The sequence below is a fragment of the Pocillopora verrucosa genome, chromosome 10 (genome assembly GCF_036669915.1).
Source record: "Pocillopora verrucosa isolate sample1 chromosome 10, ASM3666991v2, whole genome shotgun sequence".
In the NCBI taxonomy this organism is placed as follows: domain Eukaryota; kingdom Metazoa; phylum Cnidaria; class Anthozoa; order Scleractinia; family Pocilloporidae; genus Pocillopora; species Pocillopora verrucosa.
In genome coordinates, this window is record NC_089321.1 from 11,656,569 (window position 1) to 11,678,159 (window position 21,591).

The following is a 21,591-nucleotide window of genomic DNA, read 5'->3' on the forward strand; positions in this document are numbered from 1 at the left end:
CTTGAACGACAAGATCTAACAGTTTCTAGGCAGTGCTCGTACCATTTTTCTCGTCAAACCTTTCGCACACATACACAAAAACAATTGAAGCATTGAAAAAAATGAAGCAGAGGAATGTTTTCTTCCCTTTTTTGGCATCACATCAATTATACGGAACAGTCTAATTCACGTTTTGCTGGTTTAAGGTTCATTTTTTCAACTCAGCTACAGTGCCATCATGCATCCTCAAAATGGTTTGATGATCACACCCTTCGCCAAAACGTACTATCTATTCTTCACTACATTGAAGCGTTACTAAAAGTGATGAACGCGTACCCAATATGGACTGACATACTGACACCGGCTTTTTTCCCTTTTTTTCGCTTAAAAGTTCTTTCGATAATTTCCTTTGGCGTTTCCACGGTTTAACATGCAAGAAATGTATTTTTCAAAGAGGAACTTCTTGAAAAATGAAACCTTCATTGTATCCTTGGAATCAGGGTCAAATGGCGACGTCATCTCAAAACCAAGCTGAGTGGCGCACAGTCTGAAGAGCAGGAAACCTTCTCTAAGACTGACTCATTTCTCAAGACCCGGAATAATTTCCAACCATGTCAAGTTTGTTCTTAGATCAATTGTCGATGGCCTTTTGGTGAAAATTTCTGACTGCCGGGCATTTAGTCCGTTTAAAACCGTGCCCGGTTGTCTGGTCAGAAGCGTAGAATTTCCAAGTGTCGACAACCAAGCGATACTATAGTATGCATAGGCTTAGAGAATTTGTCTGCTAAAGAAAACCAACTTAATTTTCTTTTTGAATAACTTGACATTTCTCAACAAACATTTCATATTCTTAAGAAGTTTGAAAGACCCCTCAGAGGAAATTATGTGAAAATTTCTGACTGCCGGGCATTTTTTCTCTTCATTTTGAGACCGTGCCCTGCTACGCCAAGTAAGTAACAGCGTTGCTAGAAAGCGCATTGTTCTTTTCGAATTCTATGTCCACCACGAGAAGGATTGAACTATCCACCAATCCCTTAGATCTCGAGCAATCTGTTTTTGAACAAATGAGTGAATCTCACGAAGTAAGATTCAGCGTTGTTTTGTGCCCTTATGACGAAGAGAAACATGGAGAATTGCGTGACTGTGGTAACATTTCTGCACAGGCCCATGCTTCATTAAGCATACAGCTCAAGGAGAATCAAAACGATGGCGAAAACGATAGATTAGCTTTGGGACTACGGTTTTTTTCTGGATGTATGGGCTTATATGGAAATCTTTCCGTGATCGATATATTGTAGCAGGCCATCCTTTAAAACTAACGAGCCTTGAAGATTTTCAAACACACTTCGAGTCTCAGATCTTTACATCGAAGCCGCATTCATTATGAGCACTAGTCCATACTTATTGTCAGAAAAATTGACTCTCCAATAATTGTTAAAAGCAAATTATGTCGAAAAATACCTGGTTCCATTGTGACGATGATTCAGTAAACAATAAGAAGAACACAGCTCAGTAAATCAAGAGCGTAGACAACGTCTTCCTGCCCCGCGATCTACTTGCGCTAACTAGTTTTGTTAGGAACCAGACACCAATCTAAAGCTTTTTTTCCGGGAACCAATCAGAACACACATTTATGGCACCAGTTTACAATTGTTGACCAATCAACGTTGTTATTCCGTGACTTCGTAATCCTGCGAAAAATTAAAACAAAAGAGTGACATTGGCATGATCATTCATCTAACACCAGTGTGGGTTGCGTCTAAGGCGAAGCTGGGTGGTGTTAATTATGGCTGAAACTCAATACAAACCGCCCGGACTGGAGGCATGGGACATTGTGATAGTTGTGCTGTATTTTATTGTCATACTTGGTGTTGGACTTTTCGTGAGTATTCCTCAATTCAGTTTGCTGTTTATCTTTTGAGTCAAGCTGAGCTTAGCGAAGCCTGTGTTCAGCTGCTTCTTTGGCCCAACACCCAGCTCGCCTGTGCTTTGTTCATTTCAAAGTCGGCTCGATTGGGTATGAATGTCACAGCTTCGAATTATTTTGTAGGTTTGAACAGCTAAAACTGCAATTTAGTGGCATTAATATCTCGGCAATTTCCACCTTTGTTGACGGGCTTTTAGCGTGTTCTCGGCCGGAAAGAATAATAATGATAACAGTAATTAACTTGTTTGGTTTTTATGATCTCGCTAAACATCGTACACCTTGCGCTTTCAGAGGTGACAACTATTTCTGAGTTTGCCTTACTGCAGACGGGTCTCTCAAATCTTAACGAAATTCCGACTAGATCACTGATACACTTTTAAACACAAGGAAATTGCAAACGCGTGGTCTCAAATGTTTACACATTTAACCAATTTAAGTTGAGAGCGAATTCCTTTCATCGGAGATTTACAATATCGGCGGGTTAGACATAATCTCATGAATTAAGAATGTTTGATTATTCATGTGATTACCTCTCTATTTCATATTTATTTGATAACAAAATTTCCAAAGCACCTGTTGGTTTTAGATATTCCTTAACTCTAATATTTATCGTACGTTTCATCGATAATAAGTCGTAGTTAGCGAACAATGCTATTTCCGCTGTTGCGGCTGGTAACATTAATACTTGTGTATTATTTCCCTGTAATCTTTTGTTTTGTCGAGTGTGCTAATTTAAAAACAAATATTAAGTTGCTGTTTGGGAAGAACTCAATAAAAAAAGAAAAAAGTTTATCACTTGGGTGAGGGCTCCACACGCAAATTTTGTGCATAAACTTTGACACAGAAAAAGCGTCTGACGTTAACGAATATGTTTGGTTCTTTAGAATAACGAGATATGAGGCGATTGCATGACAGTCGACAATCGTGTGAAATCTGCTACGTGAAAGGCATGTGAAAAAATATTTGAAAATCATGTGAAAACATTTTAACACTTCGCGAAAATCAACCCATGATTTTCACACAGTTTTCCAATTAACACTGAACACTGGTTCTAATGTGGTTTACTGTAAAGCAAAACAGAAAACTAGATACATTCTTTTAGTAAAGCCTGGACACAAACCTGAACTGATTGTTCATGAGTCTCTGTGAATTTTTTGTAATTAATCCAGACAGTAATTACTCAAGCACATACTTGGAGGATGCCTGCGTTTGAAATTTGCATTCAAGAACTAATGATGCAGATCCTTTGATCAATTATGTTATGCATAAGTTTCTCTCAGATTGATTTATTAAAACAAATAGACCTTCTTTATCAATTACATGGTTTCCTGGTAGTAACATACTCACATTGTGTTAATCAATGACAGTCCAATACTAAAACATAAGTGATGGGGAACAATAAGCTCTAAGTATTCACTATTTTACCTTGTTGGTCAGTAAAGATGTTCTTGTTTGTCACTCATATAGGATAGCAACAAGTGCCCAACAAGGATCCTTAAAATTTCCTTGTCAAATGCTCTACCACTGTCCAAGCTACAGCCAATATACTATGTTGCCCTTCTAGGGTACTCTTATGTTTCCTCTCTCTCCCCTCCCTAACTGTGACAAAACATCTTTCTTTATTCAATTACTGGCTAAAATTTTACTACCTAGTTACGCTCATATTATGCATTACATATTGTTGATTTCAAAATTGTCTGAGATGCTTATCACATATTAACTTAGTATATACTATAGCCAAGCTTATGTAGATACCAGCTTTGTAGCTGAATGGGCCACCGTGAATAAATAAATAAAGTTTATCTTATCTCTTATCTCATCCCCGGAGGACAGTGGTACTCGCTAGAGCATCAGACTGAGAAATCAGAAGGGCAGAGGTTTGAATTTTTGCAGAGTGTCCTTTTTTTTTCGTCCTATGCTTAAAACTAATGATAACATCCTTTTACTATGGATGCCTTCAGCTGAAATTTTATAACTTCTATTAAATCTATTTGTGAATGCCACTGTTCACAATGACCACAATAATTTGTATAATTTCTTACAGGCTATGTTCAAGTCCAACCGTGGAACTGTCAGTGGCTATTTCTTGGCTGGACGATTTATGACCTGGCTTCCAGTATGTAAAGTTATCTTGTTTCATTGTAAAGAAGGTTTTTATTGATAAACCTTTCATTCCCAAGTTCCTTATGATATTAGTTTGGAGAATTTGGTATTTGATAAACTAATAATCCCCTGATTGATTTATTTCTTTATTCTTGTCACTTGTCTGTGTGATAATGTATTGAGATTGTAAGGAGAAATTCTGTCTTGGTCACTCTTGGGAGTTAAAGGGATAAAACCCTGTTCCATGTTGTTATTGGGTTTCTCTGTCATTTTTTCTTGCATTCATTTGACCTGTAATAGGAATGTATATTTTAACAAACATTTATGAATAATCTTAGTGGCAACTAGTTCTCTTTTAGTATGATTTTTGGGGTTTAGCCCCTTTAAACTACTTTTGTTTTAAGTGGGTAAGTTGATCTCCCAGAAGGCCTCCTTTCTGGATTTGGTTAAATTTCATATTTTCTATAAATTTGTGTTATATCCTTGAAGCATCAATATATGTTTTATGGAAATGTGTATCTCACTTACCTGGAGATTATAAGAATTAAATAATTAAAATGTTATGGCTCACTTTTTGAAAACTGAATAGTCAGGTCCCCATGTTATGCTACTTTTGCCAAAAATTCAATTTCCAATCCTTTTTTTTTTCTGCTTGCCATGGCCACTAGAATAGTGGCAGCTTGGAAGAGTTGATAACAAAGACTATATGTGGTGAACTGTAATAATTCTTTTATCAAATGGCAGTTGAGATTAACATCATGTTAATGGAAAATATGTTTTGAAAATAGGTTGGTGCATCACTTTTTGCAAGTAACATTGGCAGTGAACATTTTATTGGATTAGCAGGATCAGGAGCAGCTGGCGGAATTGGAGTTGGAGCATTTGAGTTCAATGTAAATAGTTTATCAAAAGTTAATTTGTTAATTTAAGCAGATGAGATTTGGATAGAGTTGTAATATCTGAATAACTGCTGGTGTTTCATTACCAATACCCAATGGAATTGGTTGGTACCTTGTAGGAATGGAAATAAGCTTGCACCACAGCAAAAAAAAAAAAAACAAATAAACAAACAAAAACCAAGAGTTTGTCAGGATTTTGTCATTTTTTTAAAAATTCTATGCTGTTTGATTTTTTGATGAATAACAAACAGTTAAAAAACCTCATATGCAAAGATGGGAGTTGAGCATTTTGTTGATGTAAAAAATTAGTTTGTCAATTGAGCCTTTGTTGTGTTGTGTTGGATTAAGATTAGAGACAGTGTGACTGTCCTGGAAAATGCTGTGAATTAGCAAAAACCTCTGCTTGTACAGGACAAGGTGCAGCAGATATTTTTGCATAATCTGATATAACTGCATGAGCTCTCCATGAAATGGCAGACACTTCAAAGATGAAAGTCTCTCACCTTTGACTCCAAAAAAGTTGGTAGATATAGTATCTGAAGGCTTGGAGTAGACTGAGTTGTTGAGACCAGTGATTCTGATTTTTGTTTGTTCTTTTATTAGGCAATAATTCTTCTACAGTTGCTTGGCTGGGTGTTTCTACCAGTTTATATTGCTGGTGGGGTAAGTTTTCATTAAACAATTTTGCTTAAGCAAACAACTATGTCAAGATGTATGGAGTTTTCCTCTTAAAAAGAAAAAGCTTTGACATCTTTAAATACCAATGATAGCTAATTATTTTTTTCTGGCCACATAACAAGATATTTTGATAGTATTTGGCTTTCTTCCATTGTAACTGAATTCTTTGAAATGGCCTCTTATACAAACATAGTATTATATTAGAAAATGCCCTGAATGAAATGGCTTTAAATAGGAATTACTAATTAGGAAATGAATGTGTCATTTTCATTTTTCTTTTCAAAATTGCTTGATGCTGGCAACACAAGAGACGACAATTTCAATACAAAAGGGTTAATAAATAGCAACAATTTGAGATGCTGTGTTAGACACTGGCAAATGACAAATGGTTAAAACTGAACTAGTTACTGTCGGCTTTTAAGAGTAAAGATCTTCAAATTAACAATGAACAAACAATTTCTTGCAGTTTTTCCTCAGTGTTTATTTAAGAATCAGAGGAAAATTGATCAAAATTTGAGTCTTTTTTTGTCATTTGCCATAAATGACATGCCTGAACTCACTAACTAGTATCAGTTAACCTGATGCATCAGTATCCATATTCTCCTTAGTGTTCTCCATATGTTTCCTAAGGTGCTGGCAAGGAGAATTTGTTTGACAATCAAGAGCCTCTTAAGTTGGTGATCATTTCCTTTATTCTCACAACCTTTGTGTGATTCAGGGATGATGCTATAAGAGGAAATTAGGTGCTAAGTAACTCTGAGGGGTCAAAGGGTTAATTACTTACATCATGATGTTATCTTTTTTTCTTTGTTGTGTACAGATCTGTACCCTTCCAGAATATATTTCCCGTCGCTATGGAGGAAGAAGACTTAGAATGTGGCTTTCAGTTTTATCTCTTCTTCTGTACATTTTCACAAAGATATCTGTAAGTTGGTGTCATTTTTGCCATACTTCAATTAAATTTTCCATTTATAAATTAAGGTATTCATCTTAAAGGCAGGCTAGATGAAATGATGAGTCTAGAAATTTGCCTTGTACTAAATGAACAATTTGAATAGGGCTATAAATGAAGAGGATAAAACTCTGCTGGGGTCATGATTCCTCAGCAAAAGCTGAATAAGCTAATGAAAAGGTTCTTCTCCAGAAGACTCCAAGATTTCCAAATATGTTATGGTAATATAGTTGAGCCTGTATTAAGCTGTCACCTAGGGGAATGACAAGGTGACTGCTAAATTCAGGTTGACCACTAAGCACAGGTCCCATGGTAAAGAGGTATTATAAAAGGCAATTAAAAAAATTCCATTTTATGCCATGATTGACCACTTAATGTACAAAAACTTTCTTAAAAATACTACTAGCATTGTTATCAATGAACAAAAATCAACAAAATTTGAGAAACAATCTAGCCGTTGGTTATACATTTTCATGAAAGAAAAACAGTTAACTCAGTGAAATGCATGACAACAGCACCTGCACATGATGCATACAGCCCAATTCTACAGGCATAACTTGTACACTGTCAAATTACAAGCATGACAAATACACTATCATATTAGTACTGAAATTGGGCTGGTGTCATGGCCAATCATGTTCAAGAGCTTTTTAAAGTTTTGACATGATCTGAAAACTTCTCAGTCATCTGGTAAGAAAAGGATGTGAACTGTGAGATAAAAGTCAGATGGATGTCTGGTATAAAAATACTTCACTTACTTTGATTTCAGGTTAATTTATTTTCTGGAGCCTTGTTTATCCGTTTGGCTCTTGGTTGGAACTTGTATTTGGCCATTTTGTTGATGCTGGGAATGACTTGTCTCTGTACTCTCACAGGTTAGTGGTTTTTTTTTTTGCTCTTTTGTCCCAAGGGATGGGTAACCTGAAAGAGTTGAGTAATGGATCCACTCATCAGTGGCTGGGTATCCTGTGAAAAGACAGGAAGGCTTTAAGTGGCCATTAGGCTGTCAACCTTCTGAGTTTTTTCCCATGCTTTCCTGATTGGAAAAATCTGTAACTTACATTTAGGAGATAGAAACTTGTTTGCATTGGTATAGGAGATCATACATAACTTTGACAAAACTGTCTTTTATTATGTTAACCCTTTCACCTCTTAGTTCTAAATATCAATTCTTTGGGCTCCCTGAAATACTTTTCTATCGATTTAGTGCTGAGAAGTTAGTTTTATTTTCATATAATTTCCTCAAGTGGATATTTTTCTTGTTCCTCGTGACCTTCTGCTTCAACAGTTATCAGAATTGTGAGGATAATTTCTTTCTGGTCACTTTTGGGAGTAAAAAAAAATAACATGGATAATTAGCATATATCATGCAGGTGACTAAATAAATGCTTTTGCATGTGGTAATTGGCTCATTTGGAAATGATTAGCAGGTATCACTCACCTTTAAGTGGCTGCAGAGAAAAAAATTATGCATCAAGAGCTTAATTTCTGACCATTTTTTGGTATATTGATAGAAAAAACGTATTTTGTGGTTTTTATGTGATACACACTTCAAAGTGGTGGATATTTACCTCTTCTGTTCACTGCTCAGTAGATATCTACCACTATTCACTTCTGCTTTGGATTTAACCCTTAAACTCCTAGAGGTGATTAGCATGTAACTTCTCCCTGAAATATCAACACATTATCCAGCAAACAGGTAGTGAGAGTACTCAGGTAGAAGTAACAACTGTTGTTATCTTGATCTAACACCAAATTCTCACCACTAATTTACAAGGAAATGTGTGGTAGCTAGAGGAGAGAATAAACAATCAGATCCTGGGAGTTAAAGGGTTAACCCGCATTCAATGTAGTGTATAGCTTGGTAGCTTAGATGGATGTTGCCACAACTAGTGTTCAAATTCCGTTGAAGCCTGAATTTTCTCAGGCTTTTTGTCTGCATTTGCTAGAAATGCAGCTCATCTGCAAGTATATTTGCTTTACTTGATGTTACAATGCAATAACCCACTCAAATTATTCTCTGGTATTTTAACAGGTGGACTGACAGCAGTGATCTACACAGACACTCTCTGTACTTTCCTCATGGTTACTGGATCATTGACAGTCATGGGACTTGGTAATTTTGTTTTGCTTGTGGCTAAAGAAGGCTAAGAAAACCATTTTTACTGTTATCAAGGATTAAAAATTTTGGCACTAAATGGTAACAATCTTTAACCCTAAATCTTCCCATTTTATAATCCCTCCCCACCAGAATCTTCTTACCCCTCAAAATCTCAAAAATACCATTCTATTGAGAATGTAACTCCTTCATGGTCAACCCAGTCTTGAAAATGTGACCCCATTCAGGGGTACACCTATTATGAGGAAGTACCCCTCCTCCTCCTTGGAACCTCTGGTGTTTTAAATTGCTTAAAATTTTTTATATCTTAAACTTTTAACTTTTATTTTTAAAATTTGAGAGTTTTCTGTTCCTGGGGATTTTTCTCCAAGGATGGAAGAGTTTTGGATCTAATACTTCAGCAGGATGCTCAGATGGCCTCCAAGTTGATTCAAAGTTAAAAGTCATTATTTAACTGCAGATGGGGTTGCTTTTGCTTCATCATCCATCATATTGAGTTTAACCCTATCACTCCCAAGATCTCATTAGTAATTCTCCTCTCTCTCTGCCATAAAATTTTATGTTGTTAGTCAGGAGAATTTGGTATTGGATCAACTAGTAATCCCCTTGTTGATATCCTTCTTCATTCTTGTCACTAGTCTGCTTGACATTGTATAAAAATTGTACGGTGAAATTCTGTCTTGGTAACTCATGAGAGTAAGAGGGTTAATTTGATATCAGCTCTTAAGGGCACCAGTGAAACTGGCCAAGTAATCGGTTTGAAAGCCATTGCCTATACATCACTATGAATTCTAGAGAACCAATTTGTTAATTTGTGTTTGTTTTGTTTTTAGGATTTGCTGAAGTTGGTGGTTATGATGGTCTAAAGCAAAAATATATGATGGCAGTCTCAAATGATACTTTGTACTCAAACAGCAGCTGTGGCCGGCCAAGGGAAGATGCTTTTGTCATGCTGCGAGATCCTGTCAACTCCGACATGCCTTGGGCGGGATTCATTTTTGGACAGACAATTGCTTCAATTTGGTATTGGTGTGCAGACCAGGTTTGTTATGAGTGTCTTGTATAAAAGTAGAAGTTATGTTAAGTAGTGCGTAGAAGTTATTTATATTCAGGCAGGAAATGTTTAAGGCCAATAAATTAGTGTCTGATTCTATGCACTTTCTGAACACCTACTAGAGACTGAAGAGACTATTGTGAATATAGAACTTTTCGATAGAAGGAGCATGGGTTTTGAACCTGTTCTGCTCTGTACAAAGCAAAATAAAATTTGTTGACAAATATTGTGGAAGAAAACAAATCAAGTCCTAATACCTGTTATTAAAGGATTCTCTGGAAGTTTTCTGCAAATCATAGGTATTTTTGGCTTCCTCTTTTCTAAACAGGTTCAAGGTTCAGCCCTTAATGGTGAATCTCTATAGCCACAAATTTGTCAGGATTGAGTCCCAATCCTAACCTTTTGTGTTCAGAAATGCTGTTATCAGGGAGTTTTACCTAGATGGGGGGCCAAACCAGGTCTTGCCTACATCTCATGCATCATGTATTTTTTATAGTATGTTCTAGGCAGAAGAAGCAGAGGGTTTGGGTGGGGTCAAACCTCCCTCATTTTTTGCTCTGCTGTTTCTATTGTGCTATTTAACTTTTTGCATTGTTTCACCAACAGGATGCCTGCAACAGTTTAGAATTTTTAAAGGTTGTGCAAATTTAAACAACCACCTTTTGGCTTAGTATTTAGCTGTTTGTTTTCTATTATGCAAGGTCATTGTGCAAAGAGCTCTTGCTGCCAAAAGTTTGTCACATGCCCAGGGAGCCTGCCTGTTGGCTAGCTACATTAAGATTTTGCCTCTCTTCACCCTGGTTATGCCAGGAATGATTAGCAGGGTGTTGTCGCCAGGTAAGGGAGGGGGAGATGTGTGGGAGAGGGTATAAGGAGAGGGGGTTTAAATGAACTTATCCATTCCTAATACTTTACACCATAAGATCAGTGTATATATTCTCCACATTGTTCTTGTTACATCTTCTGTGGGATTGACAAGGAGAATTTGATCCCCATAGGATTCATGCAAACAAAATAGCTATTGTTTGATGCGAAGAGCAGCAACCATATAATGTGATACAAGCCAAAATGGCACCTTCAGGGAAATTGATCCAATATTTGGTGCTTGTATTTGTTTGCAGTTTTTGGTTCTTGTTTCCTAGTTTTTTAAAGGAATCTTTATAACAAGACATTTTCTTCATTTTAACAGCAGCTTGTTCTGACATTTGAGGTTTCTTCAGACTATTTATTAAATTTTTTTAATATTGGCTGGTATGACATCAATTTATTTATCTAAGTCATTATTTCTCCAGCTTTTCTTATCAATTTGCTGCTTTGGTTGTATCTCTAGACCGTGTTGCATGTAGTGTCCCAGAAAAGTGCATGGAGATTTGTGGAAGTGAAGTTGGCTGCACCAACATTGCATACCCAGAGCTTGTTCTCAAGCTCTTGCCAACAGGTAAGCTGCAGGTGACTATCAATGCCCTTAGAGATGCTGTGGTTGGGTTTTTTTTATCATTCTTTTTTAGAGGGGAATCTGAGCTAGCATCCCATTCAGAGGGAATGACGATACTCCTTCTGCCTTTTGCTTGGGAAACTTGAGGATGAACTTCAGCAATGATAGATAGGTCTCTAGGGTATGCAGTACCTGTTGTGAAATGTATTTGAGAAATTTTCAGTGAGTGTTGGATGTCGGATTGCTTTGTTTTTGCTATTTCTTTATGTGATTGGTCCAGAAAACTCGTGCCCCTTTACTTAAAGTTCTTCTTGGCTCCTAGAGGTGTTTCCCTTACTCTGATTGCCCTTGTGATTGCTTTAGTTTTGGTTTAAGGATTCTCAATCGAAAGGCGCTCCATAGTGAGTTTTGAGTAAGGAAAATAGGATTTGAAACGAAAATGAAACTGCATGGATAGGGTCTCCTCTACTGATTAAATATGAAATTTCCTGGACACGTTTTTGCAAAACCCTATCTGTGTGTCATTGTCTTCCTTAAGTCATACTCCCTATCGCCTTAAAATTATTTTAAAAATTTTCTATGAAAATTTGAATTGTGTTCTCTTCATTTTAGGTCTCAAAGGATTGATGATGGCGGTAATGATGGCTGCTTTGATGAGTGACTTGACCTCAATCTTTAACAGCGCCAGTACGCTCTTCACCATTGATGTGTACGGCAGGTTTCGGAAAAAGGCCTCAGTTAGGGAGCTCATGATTGTGGGAAGGTAACAGTGGTTTCTTACGTGAAATAATTAACCAATTAATAATTAATCAATAATTATTAAAATTTTCCTTAAGACTCTGTATGACATTCTACCGCTGTTTAGCCTGCCAGCAGGCTCTCGTGTTGGGTTAGGCACAGCGAGTTACTACATCATCGAAAGCCACTTCTGGAAAAGTTGCCGACACCGTTCTTGTTACCACATTTTGACATCTTCTGTGATCTGTTGTCGAACAGACGCACAATGACGTGAAATCCATTTGTTTTTTTATAATAAGGAAGCAGTATTGTTAATGATGACATCATCTGTGCGTCTGTCCTTGAATATTTCATAAGGAAGAACCAATCAAATTGCGTATGTACGTTAGCGTGTTATGAAATTGAAGTAGATACTTGATTTCTTCTCGGATTTTTGAACGTAGGTTAATCAGCTAATATCTCACCAGCATTTCCGATTCCAACCTCCGCAGCATAGTGGCACGTCAGCTACCATCAGCTGAGTTGTAAGGTTTCATGTTGGGAGAGAATCTAGCAAATTTTTGTGGGATTTTGCTCACCCGTCGAAAGCTACGCGACGAAAAATAGCGTTTTCTACATGAAAAATAGCGTACTTTCGATAGAGTTGCGCGTTATAAAAAGACTCGATTCTTTGTGATCTCGATTCCGATGGCTCCTAAACGGCAGTTTGAATAGGGCCGGCCATTTCTTTATTCGAAACATCTGTGTGATTTTATAGGATCATGGTCGCAATAATGACAGGAATAGGAATCTTGTGGATCCCTGTGGTTCAGAGTGTACAGGGAGGTCAGCTTTTCATCTACATCCAAGCTGTCAGTGCATATTTTTCCCCGCCAATAGCAGCCCTGTATTTGATTTCCATCCTCTGGACGAAGGCAACGGAGAAGGTTTGTCATCGTACGTGCCTTTTTTTTTCATCACAAACACAACAAGATGGACCAAGTTAACCCTTTGACCGTAAGAGTGACTGATTGTTAAACAAATTCTCCTTGTCAGCACCTTAGAATATGTGTAAAATATATGTATAACAGTATGGAGAATATGTATACTGATGTAATGGTTTAAAGTGTTAACAAGGAAAGAAAGGTATTCTTTTTAAAATTTCTTACTTGTCGAGTTATACAGAGGTGATTAGTGGATAAATACTCTGAGTTAGTCTGAACATAAAAAAACAACTGTGTCACTTCACTCGTATGCGGAGCTTTTCTTTCGACCGAAGGAAGTAAATTGGAAGAATTTCCGTATATCCCCATACCACTGTATTCTAGAACAAAGCATAAGTCCCAAAGGTAATCTACTGTTTTCGCCCTCGTTTTCCTTCATCAAAGAACTGCATGTATAATGAAGTAGTGGGTGGTAGGGAAATTTTACTCGTAAATATTTGCACCTGTTTTGCGGAATAGATTTACAAGGCAGCAGCGGCAGTGTTTAGCTTTCTACAAGAGATATTCCCTTCACTAATTTACTTGCTTATGTAATTTCTTCTTTTGGCGCACATCTCAGGGTGCATTCTGGGGTATGATCGTGGGCTTCATTGTGGGTGCAATACGAATGATCCTGGACTTCACTCACTTAGAGCCTCGTTGTGGTGAAGAGGACACTCGACCAGGCATCATAGCCAAGGTTCACTACATGTACTTTGCACTGATCCTCTTTTGGATCACAGTCATCACTATTGTGGTGATCAGTTACTTCACTAAGCCGAGGCCTGAAGGAAATGTGAGTAGAACAGTGTGTGTATGCATTTACTGAACTCAGCGGTCAAACGTGGGTCATGCGTAAATGGTCAGTTTTGTTCAGCCGCGCACTGAATTGCGCACCAATTTCGCGGCACTTGGTCTAAATGTTTTGCTCCAGACGCAAGAGAAATATTTGAGTGATAAGTAATAATTTCCAACTAGCGCAAGGATATGCTCAAATTTTGAAGCTTTGCTCTCAGAAAACAGGGCCAGGGTCACAAGTTGAATAGCCCTTTGGCCATACAGCACTACCCCCTTTGCATAAAGAGTTACTTTCTATTATATCCACGAAAAAAATAATCGAGCATGCATGTTTTTGCGCCTTTTTTTTTTTTTATTAAGAGTGCTTTCCAGCCAACCGAAGCGAAGGAAAATAACTTATGGAGCCGATTAGAACTCAAAGAAATAAAAAAAAAAATTCTCACAGCGCGGGAAAACGCAAGTGACCAAGTCGCGATTGGTTGATTGTTTGAATCTGATTGGTTTAGAAAGTTGCACGCATTTTATGGACCAATCACAGAGCGAAGTAAAGCCTTGCTAACTTAAGTGTTACTGAACCTCAGACTGCTCGGTTGACCTGGTGGACATTACACGAGAAGCCATCGGACACAGACGTCATGGAGGAAGCCAGGGACGAGGAGATTGAAAAGCAAGAAATTCCTGAGGAGGATGACATAGAAATGGAAGAGATAGAGGCAGATGAAGACAAGGAGAAGGGAGCAACTGAGGAAACGCCGACCGTGACTTTGAGACCATCGAGTGAGTGAACACTTGAAGTTGTCAGTTACTATTGCTGTTGTTTTTGATGCTACACTTTCAATGTTTTGACTCAAAGCTTTGAATTAACGACCTATAAATTTTATTTTTCCAAACGCGGTCCTGACATTTTTACTTATCGCCCTCGAGAACATAATTTTCCCACCAGTTTGTAAATTTGAACAAGCAAGAGCACTTTCTGTCGTACAACCAACGCCAATCTGATGAAAAAAAGGGAATATCAGGGGAGTTAACGTAAACTCAAAGCAATCTGCATGAAGAGAACAAACTGCCTGCAGCACGGATGAGAACATGGCCTTGACTTAGTTGTGATTACTATTAATTTTGCATCTGATTGGTTGAGAGAGTTGCATGAGTTTTCGGGACTAATCATAGATTAGGAAAACTCTCTCGTGTCAATTTGTGCCAAGCACTCACCAACCATTACGCTATAGAAATCTCGAGCTCATTATCTAACTATTACCTAGTATACTGTTGTTACTGCCCTCACATTTCATCTTGCCTTTCAGGGCATCCACCAGAATCGAAAATAAAGCGTTTGTACTCGTGGTTCTGCGGCTACGAGGCTGGAACAGAAGAAGCAAAGAAAGCAGCTCATGAACAACACGAGCGGCTGGCCATGATCACATCGCTTGAACGAGATCCAAGAGCGGAAACGTTCCTCAACATAAATGTGGTCATCATTCTTGCAGTCGGGCTCTACCTCTACATTTTCTTTTCCATTTAAATTTTTTTCAGTAGACAGAGTTGTCAATAAATTTCGGTAGCCGGTCAAAATCACTTGCTAGTTTGCCAAGAGTATCCGGCACCTTTAACCACATTTTATTACAAGCGCGGAAGAAAAATCGTACAATTGTTGAAATGCAATTAAAAAAAAATTTGCACAAAAGCCATTTTTCGGTTTTTTAGTAAAATTGAATGCATAATTTACTAGTAAAAGGTTTAGATGTGTGATAAGATTCCAAGTAGCTTGATAGTTCGTGCGAATTTCGTGGACAGCCTGACTAAGAGAGTTCCGCGTCTTGCGTATGGTTCTACTTTCAAACGTATTGACACCCTTAGTTGAACATGTTTTAACTGGTGTGACCAGTTTCTCTTATCTTGTCGATCGGCTCGTTTTACGTCCTTTTTCGTTGAACACTAAACGATCTGAAGCTGCAGTGACAGTGTGTTACCTGGTTTGGTTTTGGTGACAGTAGTATTCGTTAGAGCTCATAGTTTCCGGTTACATTTCATGCGTTATCCAGATGTGATAGTGATGGCCATGTTGGGCAAAAATGCTTAACGAGGTTTAAGTGAGAAAATAGTTTTTGAAATTTTTATATACAGTATAATAGATTATATGTCATTTTCTTAGATTTGTCCAGAATTATATATTTATATCATGTAATTCCTAATACCCACTAATACGCTATAGTAAAACGTATATGTTTGGTTTTTGGTAACTGAGTGAATAAAGTTTTTTGTGAGGTAGTTTGATCAGTAATTTGTGATAATTATGTAAAATAAATCACAAATCTAATTATTTAGAAATGAAGGGTGAACTCAGTATGTTTTTGGTTGGATTGTCAAAAATACAGTCCATTGAAAAGGCAAAATTGAAGGAAAGAGCTTTGTCTTTTAAAACGGTAGTTTTTGACTCGTGTTATTTAAGAAAACCTCCTCCCTTCCCTCTCCAGAAAAAAAGCGGGTTATAATCACAAGAAGGAATTTTACTTGCATTCGTTTTTTTAAGCTAAGACATTGTCGACCCTCCTCTCCCCACCCCTCACCCCTCCCTTCTCCATCCCTCGCCCCTCCCCTCTCCTGGTGTATTCCTTCATAAAGCCTACAATCATCCATCAATTCTGGTTTAAGCCGACAGTTAAAAATTATAGAAACTACACACTTTTCATCTGTACCTTTAAAAAGTAAATATGAAATTAATGCACTGACCACGTTTTGAGAGAAATTTTATTGAAGATCCGACTGATAAATCCGGTCTAATACCAATAACGTTAATGAGCGTAGCGTTCTGGTTCCCGCCATGAGTTGAATTATGGGACGTCATGCGACCAACTGACCGAGTGACCGAGTCTTCAAATTGGCAGCGCCGATTGTTGAAGTTTTAGCACATTTGAAGACAATTTTCAGGCTGTTACGTTACTTCTTGGAATATCAAGAAGCGGTGAGTCGCAAATGTTTATTCATACTTTTTAATGGCGGAGATAAATTTGAATTTAGGTCTGTTATGGAATAATGTCATTCCCTCGGTCCGCAGGACTTACGTCAAGATCGATAACTTGAGTCAATTTGTTTGACGTGCAAAAAAGACTTTCAACTTGAATGAGACTTTAAAATATTGGTTTAGTAAGATAGAAAAACACGAAAGAGGCAATAATAAAACAAGAACGAAGAAGGATGGCGGAGGATGGAGAGGATTGAAAATGATAAACTTGAAAAATCTTAAGCTTAATTATTCAATATGCACAAATCGCTTCTTGTTCTTCAAAGTTAAAAAGGCTTTTCGGTTTGTTCGTTTATCTCCATTCCCATCTTTTCCATCGTTTCAGGATTTTTACCTCTTTGTTTTCTTCCCAACCGAGCCTTTAAATTCTTGAAAAATTCTTTGCACTCTTTACAATCCCGTGCCGAAACAAGTCCGTTGATTACATTCGACATGGCTGCCAAACCCAGGATGATGAAAATGATTCGAATTACTGTATTCCAGACTGGATGTTTTGACGGGCCACCTCCTGGGATCAAATCGCCAAATCCAACTGTTGTAAAAGTAATGAAGTAGGCATAGAAACCTTCAAAGAAAGTCCATTCCTGGACCTTTACCGCAGTTGCCGCCCCCACAAGTAAAATTATTATCAACAACATCAAACCCAGAAAAGCGCACTTTTCATTCAAGTGTCTTGGCTTGCTCTCTCTCTTAAGGCAACGGGATTCGAATTTTGTGACGAGGAGTCGCTCACTGCGTAGCATTCGTTCTCCAACCACCTGCAGGAACAATATGTTGATCGGGATACCAAACAAGGCGAAGATTATACAAAAGGCTCGGCCGCCTGTGGTCACTGGAGTGATATTGCCATATCCTTGGAAGAGAAAAAACACATTTTTAATCTAGAGTTTTGAATCTTATCTCTGAACTTTCCAAAGCAACAGATCATGTGGTCATGAAGAAAATCTAGACGCGAGTATGTCCACCTGTTCGGGGGAGGGGGGGGGGGGGGGGAGTGAGGGCCCTTCAACAGGAAGCTACAGGATACGAGGATGTAAGGGGGTGTATGAGGAGGGGGGTGGTGGTGGGTTGGGATGTCTCTTGGCACAAGAAAACCAGCTGAAACTGTAAAGGTCTGTATTCTGTGACACGGTGATTTGTTTCAGAATTACGTGACGTTGGACAGATGTTGCGTGACCACAAATACTCTACTAAGTTTTCTTAAGCGGTAAAGTCACGCGACAAGGAAGAAAAAAAAAAAGAGTATTCATAAGATGTAGATGCCTGAAAAGTTTGCACAGTTAGCGAAAAAAGAAAACTGAAGGATGAAAGCTCTAGAGATCCGTTCACAGAGCTTAAGCTAAACAATGAGTGAAGGCCAGGTGAAATCATGGTCACGAGTATGCAAGGCTTCAACACTTCATCTAAGCTCAACTTTCACTCCAGAATTAATGCATGCCCCGCTTTTGCAAATAGGATCTCTCACCGACGGATTTTTTTCTATCTTTTATTATTTTGTTTTAAGACGATGCTTCAAGGCATATTTTAGATAACAAGACATATTTCCAATTAGGAGTGAATGCCCCCGCTCAATTACTTTGATCGACATTTTGCAATCGTTCCTGTCCTAAGTAATATTAGATACTAAATAATTAAGTGGATTGAAAACATTCAGAATAAGGCGTTTCAAGTTTTTAAGCAATTAATTTTATCTTGGGAGAGAAGGAGAATAACATAAGAGGGAATTCCTTAAAATTCAACAACTCACCGATTGTTGTTACCAGTTGAACCACGAAAGATATCGATTCACGATAACTCCATTCCGGTCCATCACTCGAGGCCGACGAAGCTGCTTCAACTTGCTTCACAATGCTGTCAAATTCGGCCTCACTCATGTTATACTTGGCTATTATATTGTCTTTAATGTTCTCCAATAGCTGTGGTTTCGATTGCTCGGGGTCGGGTTTATCGTCGCGTTCAACAGCTCTGAATATAAACATGCCAACCATAAGATATATGAACCAGAGAAGAAATAAATACAGAAGCGCTCGGTTTTTTCCGCACTCCGCCATCTCTGAGAGTTTTTTTCTTTCAGTGGCGTTTTATTCCGTCGAGTTATTAGCTCGTTCACGCCGAATTTGAATCATTGAACACTTAGCAATTCTTATAATTGTGACAAATGACCTGAAAAGTTAATGCATTTTTATTAATATATCAAATATGATAAGCATCTGTTGTTGTGAGACGAATCTTCAATTTATTTTACGTCACGGCACATAATAAGAAGGAATTTAGTTTTTGCTTTCAAGGAATGCTTTGAATAAGGCAAAAAATGTAGAGATACAAAAAGCACACCAAAAAGAAGAGGAACGTTTAAGATTCACACGAATTGAAAATTTCGAGCTTAAAAACTGTAGGTTAATTAAACCGTGACGCTAGGGCTGCCTCTAATTACAGATGGTTCCAATATTTGCATTTACTCAACATGGTATTGTTTCACTTTACTTGCAAAAACGCCCTCAAATGAGATCTGTCATTTAGATTAGGTGCAGGCCAATTGGGAGGGTGGTTGTTCTCGAGTCTCAGAAATGTTAGGGGGGAGGGGGGGGAACGGAATCTAAATTTCATTTCCCGACCCTAATTTGCCCAATTTCCATTTACTTATAAACTTCACGTTCCCGAATAATCAGCATATACCAGCTCTCATCCAGGCCAAGTGGAACTTCCTGAGTGGGAGTGGGAGGGGAAGGATTGGGTTCTGAAGGGGAGGGGAAGTAGAGGCAGTCAAGGTCTTTATTTTTCACAGGGTTCCATTTGTGTTTGGCGCATATAAACAAAAATTATTTAAACCGCACAGAAATCGCCATAGACGAACCTAATAAAACTTATTAAAGTTCTAAATATATTAAATCAAATGGATACACTTTTAAAGTACAAATGGATTCTAAATTGCTCGAACTCGCTAGATGTAGGAGCCATGTAGGTTTGATCATGATATTCATAGCAGCAGAAAATAGCAAAAAACGAACTGTAATTTTCACTCATGTCCTAAATTCCCCAAAGTGTGCTGTAGAGGTAGGAGGATAGAAAAGAATTCCCTATGCCTCCCTACCGAGGAACGGTCATTATTTATCGCGGGGGGGGGAGGGGGGTTTTCACCCTGTAGTATTCAAATGATCCTCTCTCAATACACTTCATATTGGCGCTGCAAGCTGCGAATCGTTGTTTTTCGGATCTTCGTTACGGTATTCAGTTAACTCTACTCCACCACCGCTCTCCTTTGTTTCAGGAATATCAACACTTTCCCCTCTTCTGCAAAAATTCATGTAAGTTTTCAAATATTGTAGACATTCAGTAGACTCCATAACCGCGATCAGTACATTCGACATGGCCATTAAACCCAGGATGATGAACACGATACGAATTACTGTGTTCCTGACGCGATGTTCTGTTGAACTGTCTCCTGGTATCATATCCCCAAATCCAACTGTTGTAAACGTGATGAAATAGGCGTAAAAACCGTCCAAAAATGTCCATTCGTCAATCGTTTGTTGGACAGCCGCAGAAATAAGTAACAAAGTAACGAAGAGCACAACTGCACACAGAGAACATTTTTCATTTAGGAATTTCGGCTTTTCATTCCTCTTCAGGCAGCGTTTTTCGAATTTCGTGATGAGAAATTTTTCGACTTCACGCAAGCCTTTACCAACGGACTGCAAAAACATAATGTTTATCGGGATTCCAAAGAAAGCGAAGATTATACAAAACACACGACCGCCATTTGTCACTGGAGTAATGTTACCATAACCTCGAAGAAAAAAATGATAATAAAGAAATAAAATTAGATGAAATGAAGAAAGATTTCTTGACTTCTCTTCTTTGGCTATGGCCGCTTGATCAGAAATTGAAAACAAATTAAAAATGCGAAGTAAACACGCCTATAATTTGCAGGGTCTAAGGTCCCATCACAAAATGGACACATTGAATAGAAGGAAGGTCGCGTGATTGCAAAAGATCGAATAAATTCATGGTGCTCCACTGAGCCATGATAAGTTTTAATCAATTCTTAGTAATTTATTTATTTCCTTTCGTTGAAACCGAAAATTTCAAACTACACTAATGTTTTCTGTGGGCACATAAAACTTCTAATAATAGTTCCCGGAAGTGGTTTTGGAGACAATTACGTCATCTCGAAACTGATAGGTTCATGAAGAAAATACCTGAACACAGACGCTGATTTTACAGAAGTCAATTCTTATCCGTATTTCAAAGATTTATAACATTATTCATGCATCCTCAAGTACTTACGAACCAACAGGTGTTCACAATTTTACAACATCACGCAACATTGATCCACGCATAGCTTGATCTACGGTATCTAAGGATATTTGAATTAGAAGATCTGTCATCTAATTACCTATTGTTGTCACAAGTTGAATCACGAAAGAAACAGAATCGAGATAGCTCCATTCTGGTACGCCATTCGAAGACGAAGCTGCCTCAATATGCTGCACAATATTGTAGAATTCTGCTTCGCTCACGTTGTACGCGGATGTTATTTTGTCTTTGGCTATCTTTAGCCGTTGCTCTTTGGATTTCTCTTGCTTTCCTTCGCCATCGTGTTCCACAGCTCTAAAAATTAGCACTCCAATGGTGAGGTAAAAGAACCAGAGAAGAAATAAAATCAGTAGATTTCGAACATTCATCTTTTAAGATTTTCGCGCGACTCAATCAGACTCAATGATGCACAGCACGCTATCATCCCTCCTTGAGTTGTTCCGTGACAATGATTATCTCGCTGCGATCCTTTTGGTCAGCGTACGAGGAAGAAGCCAGCCGACGAGCTGTTTGAGCGGAAAGCGCAGCAACTAGGTTTTAGTTTATCGGTCACTAATGTGAAGTCAATCAGCTAATTTTTCAATAAAAAGGAATCTCACATTTTGCTC

At 38.0% G+C, this 21,591-nt stretch overlaps 3 protein-coding genes across 3 annotated transcripts; 1 reads left to right on the forward strand and 2 right to left on the reverse strand.

The window, feature by feature from the left end:
• Window positions 1-1,715: 1,715 nt before the first annotated feature.
• On the forward strand, window positions 1,716-15,912 carry LOC131776153 (sodium/glucose cotransporter 4). The gene is made up of 15 exons (XM_059092301.2): window positions 1,716-1,861; window positions 3,951-4,022; window positions 4,798-4,902; window positions 5,512-5,571; window positions 6,407-6,511; window positions 7,308-7,413; window positions 8,574-8,654; window positions 9,491-9,699; window positions 10,413-10,548; window positions 11,042-11,149; window positions 11,759-11,909; window positions 12,642-12,810; window positions 13,427-13,642; window positions 14,226-14,421; window positions 14,949-15,912. Exons 1-15 carry the CDS (start codon window positions 1,766-1,768, stop codon window positions 15,164-15,166), a joined length of 2,028 nt encoding a protein of 675 aa, XP_058948284.2. The 5' UTR covers window positions 1,716-1,765; the 3' UTR covers window positions 15,167-15,912.
• Window positions 15,913-16,315: 403 nt separating this feature from the next.
• On the reverse strand, window positions 16,316-18,832 carry LOC131776180 (potassium channel subfamily K member 9). Its single transcript, XM_059092342.2, has 2 exons — window positions 18,414-18,832; window positions 16,316-17,519 (listed from the first exon to the last, which is right to left on the reverse strand). Exons 1-2 carry the CDS (start codon window positions 18,715-18,717, stop codon window positions 16,933-16,935), a joined length of 891 nt encoding a protein of 296 aa, XP_058948325.2. The 5' UTR covers window positions 18,718-18,832; the 3' UTR covers window positions 16,316-16,932.
• Window positions 18,833-18,975: 143 nt separating this feature from the next.
• On the reverse strand, window positions 18,976-21,422 carry LOC131776171 (potassium channel subfamily K member 3). Its single transcript, XM_059092332.2, has 2 exons — window positions 21,063-21,422; window positions 18,976-20,453 (listed from the first exon to the last, which is right to left on the reverse strand). Exons 1-2 carry the CDS (start codon window positions 21,349-21,351, stop codon window positions 19,840-19,842), a joined length of 903 nt encoding a protein of 300 aa, XP_058948315.2. The 5' UTR covers window positions 21,352-21,422; the 3' UTR covers window positions 18,976-19,839.
• Window positions 21,423-21,591: the final 169 nt, after the last annotated feature.

What these genes read in the sequence shown, in the direction of transcription:
- LOC131776153 (XM_059092301.2), top strand. Translation starts at nt 1,766, where the DNA reads ATGGCTGAAACTCAATACAAACCGCCCGGACTGGAGGCATGGGACATT. An exon ending in TAGCAGGGTGTTGTCGCCAG is followed by an intron (nt 10,549 to 11,041) that starts GTAAGGGAGGGG and finishes TTGTATCTCTAG; the next exon opens with ACCGTGTTGCATGTAGTGTC. An exon ending in GAGCTCATGATTGTGGGAAG is followed by an intron (nt 11,910 to 12,641) that starts GTAACAGTGGTT and finishes GTGATTTTATAG; the next exon opens with GATCATGGTCGCAATAATGA.
- LOC131776180 (XM_059092342.2), bottom strand. Translation starts at nt 18,717, where the DNA reads ATGGCGGAGTGCGGAAAAAACCGAGCGCTTCTGTATTTATTTCTTCTC. An exon ending in TCAACTGGTAACAACAATCG is followed by an intron (nt 17,520 to 18,413) that starts GTGAGTTGTTGA and finishes TTCTCTTCCAAG; the next exon opens with GATATGGCAATATCACTCCA.
- LOC131776171 (XM_059092332.2), bottom strand. Translation starts at nt 21,351, where the DNA reads ATGAATGTTCGAAATCTACTGATTTTATTTCTTCTCTGGTTCTTTTAC. An exon ending in TCAACTTGTGACAACAATAG is followed by an intron (nt 20,454 to 21,062) that starts GTAATTAGATGA and finishes TTTTTCTTCGAG; the next exon opens with GTTATGGTAACATTACTCCA.